The sequence below is a fragment of the Sinocyclocheilus rhinocerous genome, unplaced genomic scaffold (assembly GCF_001515625.1).
Source record: "Sinocyclocheilus rhinocerous isolate Xijiao unplaced genomic scaffold, SAMN03320098_v1.1 scaffold3806, whole genome shotgun sequence".
Lineage (NCBI taxonomy): Eukaryota > Metazoa > Chordata > Actinopteri > Cypriniformes > Cyprinidae > Sinocyclocheilus > Sinocyclocheilus rhinocerous.
The window spans coordinates 86,658-95,974 of NW_015658737.1; the positions used below are offsets into that span (position 1 = coordinate 86,658).

General features: G+C 38.1%; 1 protein-coding gene across 5 annotated transcripts in view; it reads right to left on the reverse strand.

Moving 5' to 3' along the window:
- LOC107722845 (E3 ubiquitin-protein ligase rnf213-alpha-like) overlaps positions 1-9,317 on the reverse strand; it is a 114,572-nt gene that overhangs the window by 46,021 nt on the left and 59,234 nt on the right. For all 5 annotated transcript variants that reach the window (XM_016531338.1, XM_016531336.1, XM_016531337.1 and 2 more), the window contains one exon: positions 8,971-9,108. In XM_016531338.1, the coding sequence (XP_016386824.1) occupies positions 8,971-9,108 (138 nt within the window). The remainder of the gene's footprint in view (positions 1-8,970; positions 9,109-9,317) is intronic.

A 9,317-nucleotide genomic window follows, 5' to 3' on the forward strand; every position in this document is an offset into this window, starting at 1 on the left:
TTTCGTAATAAAATATCCAAAAACTACTTGCACAGTGTTATATATTTTATGCAGTTGTGTATTTATGTTTTTCCAAAAGTTCCCAAGGATTTGTAAATCCAGAGAAATTCCAATTTTAAAGAATGACCCTGGTCATTGTCGCCAATCAATGATGTAATATCCGCATATCCTCAGTTTCCGGTTGTAGAAACTATGGCAACACACAGACACAAATGCTGCTGTACAGTTAAACGCTAAAAGTAGCTCCTAACTTGCTGATTTAGGAGAAAATCTTAAAAATAATGGGCGTATCAGTCCTAATTTAAGGACTCCTTATTTTTTGCACTAAGAGTCACAAAGCGTTTTAACGCTAAAATAAGCTCCCAAATCTATGAAAAGTTAGGAGTAGTCAAGAGGACTCCTAAGTCACTAAGACTAAATCACAAACCATCCTAAAATGGCTGTTTGATGTTTGATGATTGCGTTATTTTACATATGCATCTGCTTACATACGCGATCGCTTGTTTCTGCTTCTTTTTGCCGTGTTTTGATCCAGCCGTTCAGTACTCTTTCCGAAGATGTGTAATAGCGCCTTCAGCTGTACACCAGTGAAAACACGGAAAGCTGGAAATTTCCATCAATGACAGGGAAAGAGATCATTTTTGAGTGGGTGGCCATGTAAAGTTGCTACAACTTACATGCTTTAATTACATGTTAAAAAGCACACAAAAAAACTTCAGAGAAGAATGATGGCACGACTCTCCACGAGGTTGAAAAGAGCAATGATCAAGCTGGATTAGCGTTGCAAGTTAGCACTGATTTAAGTGCTCAAACTAGTAAAGTTGTGTAATCTCTGACATTGCGAGGATGATTGACTAAACTAGAGCTGACTCTTGAGAAAATTCAGGATGTTTCAAAAGAAGTGCAGTGTACTAATAATCAAGTGGAAGAAGCAGAGCAAAGAATCTTAGTTCTCGAAAATGCAGCTACTGGGGCTGAGAGACAAGTTGCGCAGATTGAAAAGACAATCGCTTCGCTAACTGAGCAGCTTAATGATAAAGAAAACACATGAAGATTAGACGAGTGAAGCTGGAACGAGCACACAGAATGGGAACTTCACAACTTCGTAGATCGGTAATGGGTGATGGATGCAGCGAGGCATCTGAAGGAGGTACGTTTTGAGGGAAGAGAATCCATTTTTTCAGGACTTTTTTGCGGAGACACAAAGAAAACGCAGTGGATTCGACAAGGCTACGAAGAGGCTCCAGGACATGGTATTTGGATACTCCTTGACCAACCCTGCTATCATGAGGATAACAGCTGATAACTCCGTTAAGGAATTTAACAGCCCAGAGAAAGGGATGACTTTTATTGACTCTCTGCACGTTCCAACCATTGACATGAGCGATGCATCGGTGGTTTGATCACTGGACTCATGAGATTTATCTTTTTCTTCAAGGGTGACTAAATGATTATTATGAATGAAAGACACTGTTGTGATTGGCTGTTTGGACTTATTTGAATGCCGGAGCAGGAACAATGCACCTGCATACACAGTCAGGTTTAGGGTCTTCTGATACTTCTGATGGTTACCCCCTTTTTTCTCTTTATCTTGGTTTTGATTTACTCATGTAGATTTTTTGTCGTTTCTTTGGTATGTATGCTTGTGTTTGAATATTGGTAGTTCTGTACATAGTTGTGTTCAAATGAAGACAACATAAGTTTTTGCTGCTTAAGTATTTGAGTCATCAGCATGAAATGTTTCTACAACAATGGACCAATCAACTTTAAAAATTTGCTTGTGGCATGTACGGGTGTCACATCACCATGAACTTGCACCGTTTCCCGCTCCTTGTTTGTCGTCATGGTTTTTCATTTGATTATGCTCAGGTGTGTCTTGTTATCGTCACTACTTAAGTTATGTCCTCCTTGTGTTTCAATACCCTTGTCCAAATACCCACCAAATAAGCGCAACAGGAAGTCCCAGGTCTTAAAAACGCCAAAGCGCAGTGCCCTTAACGCACACTAAATCCGGAATGGTATTCGAGGCTTACTGTATCCCATCATGCATCATGTTCTGGAAATAAATCGTGAGACTTTTTGCCGAGATCTCGCGAGAGGTCACGGAAACCTTTCCAATTTATGTTAAGTATTACATAATAATTAGATATTACTTATAATTGGTAGTAAAAGATTTGCACGTTTTATTGTTGCAAATGAGTAGTGGTAATATTTATTTTGTACAACATTTGCGTCTGATTTTTTTAACTTAATTAGAAGCACCACAAAATTAAATTGTGTCATCAGTTATAGGGAATACTGAACAGACTTTTAGAAGTTGGTTTTAAAATGCAAAGTATTGAAAATAAAAATAAAGCTCTATAAACTCTTGCATTTTTAAAACACTATAAGTGTGTCCCATCAAGTAATGATCTACACACACTTGTGGTCTTCATGCTCATTTGAACACTTGGACCAAATACAGGAAATACGTCATATAATTAGTAAAGTGGTCAAGTGCAAAGACCGCAAGTGTGGGTATTTGGACAAGGGGATTGTCGGGTCTGGTCTTTGTGTTGCTGTGTTTGGATTCCCCGTTCTTCAGTTGTATTTGCCCTCTTCGGATTATTGTTTTTGAATTATCTTCATCTTCGTTCGTGTTACTAGGGGCATGCATATTCCAATCGAGAGAAAGACAGTTATTTCCTTTTTGAAGGAAAATAAAGTTGATATAGCTCTGCTTCAAGAGACTCATATGGAAGATGCAGAGCATGTGAAACTACAAACAGACTGGGTTAGCCAGGTACTTTTTCATCTTTTACTTAATAGTAGGGGAGTATGCATTCCTACAGTATTTACAAAAAAAATTGCCTTTTATATTGGAAACTTGTGTTAAGGTCAGGGGTGGGAGATATGTTCTGATAAAAGGTTTACTTTTTGGAAATTTTATTTCACTTATGTGCATATGCCTCTGAACCATCCTCCTGATTTTATGTCTAAAGCGTTTGTTCAGTTAGCAGAGTTTGCTTGTACACAGTCTGTAGTGACAGGGGATTTAAACTGCTTAATGGACCCATTTTTATATGAATTTCCTACAGGCAGTTCTTCTCCATCTAAACGAGCTAGGTTGGTAGTGGAAATTTGTGATGATTTGGGATATATTGACATCTGGTGAATGCTTAATAGTGGTGCTAAAGATTTTGCGTATTTTTCAGGGGTTCATAAGAGTAGCTCAAGAATTTATTATTTCTTCACCCCTAAAGGTTTACTGTCCTTGGTTGTTTCATGTGAGATTGGTAATATAGCGATCTCTGATCATGCACCACTGTTTATGGAACTCCTACACAGTGAAAAAGTGCCTCAATCTGGAGGATGGAGATTTCATCCTTACTTATTGAAAGACCCTAATTTCATTCATATTTTCATTCCACAGAGGTTTCTCCTTCAACGTTGTGGGAAACTTGTAAAGTCTTTTCTCGTGGCCTTATTACTGCATATGAAAGTAAAAAGAAATGTCTATAAAAACAGAAAGTATTGAAATTGCAGTTGGCTGAACGGAATATGTACAAAACCCATCTAATACCAAACTAAATAAAACTTTTTAGCTGCAAGAGATGAGCTTAACTCCTTTCTTACTCAGAAAGCGTCAGAAAATTTGGTTTGTCAAACAAAAATATTTGGCCTCCCTGGTGAAAAAGAGGGCTGACTCGCAAAATATATCATGTATCAAAGACTCTTCTGGCCAATAAAAGATTTTATAGCAAGAGTGTTAATCTTACATACAAAAAGTTTTACGCTGACTTATACACTAAAAAATAGTTTACAAAAAATTGAGCTGAGCTGGCTGAGCGGATTAAAAGTGTTTTTTTTTTTCTTCAAAAATTTATTTCTCAAAAATTAGTGACGTACAAAGAAAAGAGCTAAATGGGCCTATAGGTAAATAGGAACTTACAGAGGCGTTGCAAATTGCACATTTAGGGAAAGCGCTGCGCTTTATAAATGAGAGTTTTATAAAGAACTTTGGTACTGGAACCGCTGCTCCAGATTTGTAATTTTTATTTTGAATTGAATTCTCTATCTAGATCTGCGATTAGAGAAGATACTGACAAGTATTATAAAAGTTGACCAAACTGGGTTCATTCATGGGCACTACTCTAGTGATAATATGCAAAGATTACAGTTTTTGTTTTATACATTGAATTTTTTTAGGTGGGGGATACTTTTATACAATGGGTTAAGATAATGTATGATAGTCCAGTACAAGCAGTTATTACAATTTGTAGACATTCTGAGAGTTTCAACTTAGGAAGGGGCATTAGGCAGGCTTGCCCCTTGTCACCATTGATTTTTGCTATGGTTATTAATAGAGCTGCCCCCTAATAGTCGACTAACCTTTAGCTGACGAGAAGAGGCTTGGTTGACCAAAATTTCATTAGTTGCAGAAAAAAAAATTTCCACACGAAGTGGCAAAATCACGCAGTCCGTGATGGACAAATCGTTAACGGCTTGTCTATGCGGTAATATAGTACATCGGGCAGGACATCCATATGCTCACCTAACATTCATCGACCTCAAATATGGCTTATCATCTGAAATATGTATGTAGTAGCAACTTTACATGGCAGCTCAATCTAATGTTAGCCTAGAAAAAAGTGCGCAGTTCACGTGTTTGTGCGGAGTGTGGAAGCTGAACAGTAGCGCGCTTGGGTCATTGTCTTGGGTCATTTGATCTTTTGCTCTTAAAATACTTCGTCATTTTGGTCATACAGATAAGAGTAATGCATCTTTTGTATCTGTAAAGACTCTACATTTATTCGTGTGCACCCAGAATAACAATGAAACGCTTTTGTAAAATAATGAAAGCAAACAGGATGCGCTTTCTGCCGTCTTGGACTCTGTGAACTTGAGCACATCACTTTGAAACTCTGTGTATTCTTGCCTTATTACAGACATGAAAAATATATCTATAGAGTGAATCTTTTAAATGAACCAATTCAAATAGAAAACAAATATTCTCAGATTATGTAATCTGTGTGAAACATCAGTACATCATATTTCAGGCGCATACTGCGGAGATGAGTCAGTGTCGCTGACTTCATCTCTTAAACCGAAAACAGAAAGCACTAGTGTAACAATAAATTATTAAAACGTTAATGCAGTGTACTTGCGGTTTTTCCCTAACACATTCATAATTATTATATTTGCCGGTGCGCAAGCCTTTTTTTTTGCGTGCACTTGAGTACTTATTATGCTATGTAAGCAATTAAAGGCTCATTATTATGATTTATATGGTTTATTAATAAAAGTGCGACTAATAGTCGACGAATGCTTAAAATGAACGACTTACTAGTCGACCAGAAAAATCTTTAGTCGAGGGCAGCCCTAGTTATTAAACCTCTAGCTGAGGCTGTGAGATGTAATCTGCATATCTCTGGTATTTTGGTTAATGGTAAACAACATCAAACTGCTTTGTATGCAGGTAACATCCTTTTGTTTGTTACTCAACCAGAGGAGCCTATTCTGGTGATTATGCAGACTATTGAACAATTTAGTGAGGTTTCAGAAAATAAAATGTACTTTTCTAAATCAGAGGAAATGCATATAAGGAGCCTGAAATGAATACCGACAAAGTTTTTGTTTTATCCAGCTGTATTTACTCCAAGTAAACATCCAAGTAAAAGATATAACACCATGCCAGAAAAACAAAAACAAACAAACAAACAACAACAGAATCACGGATTTAAAAAAAGGATCACCCACTTGTGCCAGTATTTTGTTGAACCACCTTTTGCTTTAATTACAGCCTTTAGTCTGTTGGGATATGTCTCTACTAACTTTGCACATCTAGACTTTACAATATTTGCCCATTCTTCTTTGCAGAACTGCTCAAATTCAGTTAAATTTAATGGTGACCGTTTGTGGACTGCAGTTTTTAAGTCATTCCACAGATTTTCAGTGGGGTCTGGGCTCTGACTAGGCCATGCAAGGACATTCACTTTTTTCTCCTTCAACCACTGTGTGGTCATTTTTGCTGTGTGATTTGGGTCATTGTCATGTTGGAAGGTAAACCTTTTCCCATTGACAACTTTCTGGCAGAGGGCAGCAGATTTTCCTCAAGAATTTGATGGTATTTTGCCCCATCCATTTTTCTTTCTATCCTCACAAGTACTCAAGTCCCTGCTGCAGAGAAACACCCCCATAACATGATATTACCACCTCCATGCTTTACTGGAGGAATGCTGTTATTTGTATGGTGAGCTATATTGGATTTTTGCCAGACATAGTTTGGTGTTGAGGCCAAATAATTCAATTTTAGTCTCATCTGCATCAGAATCTTCAAGGTGCGTTTTGGCTAAACTCAGTCATGACTGCATGTGGCCTTTCTTGAGGAGTGGCTTTTTTCTTGCAACCTTCCCATACAAGCCACATTTGTGGAGAATTTGTGATATTGTTGTCACATGCACACAATGACCACTCTTTGTCATAAATTCCTGCAACTATTTCAGAGTTGCCGTAAGCCTCTTGGTAGCCTCTCTGACCAGTTTCCTCCTGGCTCTTTCATCCAGTTTGGAGCGACGTCCTGATTAAGGGTTGTGTTGTACCAAATACCTTCCACTTCTTAGTAATATACTTCACTGTGCTTCTAGGCATTGAAAAAGCCTTTGACTTTTCTTTTGTATCCATCTCTTGACCTGAGCCTGTCCACAACTTTATTCCTGAGATCTTTTGACAGTGCCTTGCCACCCATAGTTGACTGTTTGCTTCAGTTGCACTACCAAGGACTGAAATGCTCCAGGAAAGCTCTTTTCATGCTGAGCTAATCAAAATGACCACAGCTGATCACAGTTGAAAGTCAAATGGCTTTGTGTGACACTGAGAAGGTGATTAGCTACCCCTGATTGAGTTTACAAGTCATTTTTAGGAGGGGGGGGGGTATCCTTTTTCAAACTCAGTGATCCTGTTTTTTTTCTGACATGTTGGTGCTATATCTTTCACTTGGATATATTTGGTATATTTTATATTTTTATACTTGGAGTTAATACAGCTGGATAAAACAAAAACTGTGTCCATCTTCATTTCAGGCTGCAAAGCAACAAAATGTGATTATTTTAAAGGGGGTGATTTTTTTCTATACCCACTGTATGTATAGATCTAATTTTGACCCTCTTTTGCAACAGGTGCATGATGATTTGGATAGATGGACTCCTCTGTCATTGTCTATATTAAGCCCGATTCGGACGGTAGTTGTTTCTCATATGGACATCTGTAAAAATTAATTTACATATCACCTCAGTGATAAAACTCATGGATTCGGATGGAGATTTATTCACAGTGGAGGAGAGAGTTCTGTGATCCTACAAACCCGGAACCGCACTGCTCACGTGGCCAGTCACATGATTGTCTGCTGTAAATAAAATTAATTTCTGCATTCTGTAACCAAACTCACACCCGCAAATTTTCAGGACTTACAACGGCATTCTCGGAAAACCCGTGCTGTGTGAACGGAACAGGACTGGACAACTGGTTGTCTGTCACGTCATACAGTGTGCGAGAGAGAGCTGCTCTGCTGCACAAACATGTGTTTACCGTGTGTTGCGTGTTTTCATGTCTGGTTTCAGTAACTTACAGTGACGGAGAAATGAGCTGTTTGTCATCTGAATTTTTTAGATCCAGTCTCCACCGGAGCCGTCAGTTTTGTGTTCTGCACGCGACTCAAATGCTCCGCTCTCCAACCAAATATAAAAGCTGCTGTCGGTTAATGAAGGTTTGACAGATGAACTCGCATCTCGATTGGACTCTTGTCATGTCAGAAAGTGATAAGACTTTAAATTTCATGGATGTCGCCATCTTTGATATTACTTTGGTCACTGTTGCTATGGTTACTGGTAAGGAATACGGGCTTGACTCCCGTTGCACGTTCATACAGACAGTATGCAAGACGCTACTGTAAGCTGCTGTGTGAATGGGACATTTCGAGACTCACACTTGTAAGTAAATGCATTTGTCAATCCCAAAAACTGACAGTGTGAACGTAGCCTAAGAGCAATGTTATGAAGCTCTTTTACAAGGAGCAAAAGTTAATAATGAGGCAAGCCTAGCTGTTTGGAAGCAAGATTTGGGTCTGTCAATTGATGTAGACTTGGACACAAATTTGGTATTATTTTGGCAATATATCAATTTGAAATAGAACTAAAGAGCTACAGTTCAAACTTTTACATCGTCTCCAAATTACTCCATTATGCAGACATAAGTTTAACCCAAACTATTCTCCATATTGTCTAAAGTGCAAAGTAGAATAGGGTGACTTTGTTCACTGCACTTGGAAATGTGTATATATTAAAGCCTACTGGGTACATATTTGTAGGGGACTAAGTCTTATATTTAATAAAGGATGTGACATCAATCCACTTTATTTGTTGTTAGGTGTTGCTGATAAGAATATAAAGAGCATTTTTAACAGGAAGTTGTTTAATCTCCTTACTTATGCTGCTCGAAAGAGTATTGTTCTCAAATGGACCTCTGATAAACCGGTGACAGTGTCGGAGTAGCATAAAGTAATATTTGATTTTCTTTCATTGGAATATATTACATACTGGTCAAAAGAGAAAATGGACGTGTTTTATCAGACAAGGACTCCTTTTTTCCAAGTATATAGGTCCCAGGATTTCAGGTACCTTTTTGCAAAACCTTGGCAGGTCAACATGAACCTTTAAATTAATATTTCTTTTTAAAGCTGTGGTTTATGTTGGAATGTACTTGTGGAATGTATCTGTAGTCATTGTTCAGTTTCTTCTATTGTTTTGTTATGTTAAAATAAAGCATTTAAAGGAAAAAAAAAAAAAACAGTTAGCATTTTCCAAAGCAAACCTACCACTTCAAACTGGTTTTAATCGACAATCCAGCATAATGTTAGCAAATACTCATATGTATTAAATTTCTGTGTGCATCATCTGTGCTACATCTATTTAAACTCAAACAGTAATGACAAACCTTCTTTTGATTTTGTGCACTGATAATGTAGATGCCTTTTGTGTTGATAGCCGATGCCAGAGATAAAGATGACAGCTCCACTGACCCATGACTCTCCTTGACGGTTTTCAACCATTCTATGTGTCTTGCAGAGTCACACTGAAACAGAGAAAATGTTGGTGAACAAGAAAATCGTCTCAGGTTACGTATGTAACCATGGTTCCCCGAGTAGGGAACGAGACACTGCGTCCTCTAGGGGTCGCTATGGGGGACGCCTCATCGTGACCCGTGTCTGAAGCATACATTCAAAAAACACCAACAACACGTTGGCCGGTGACAGCCCATGATGTCACTACCGGTGCGACTAT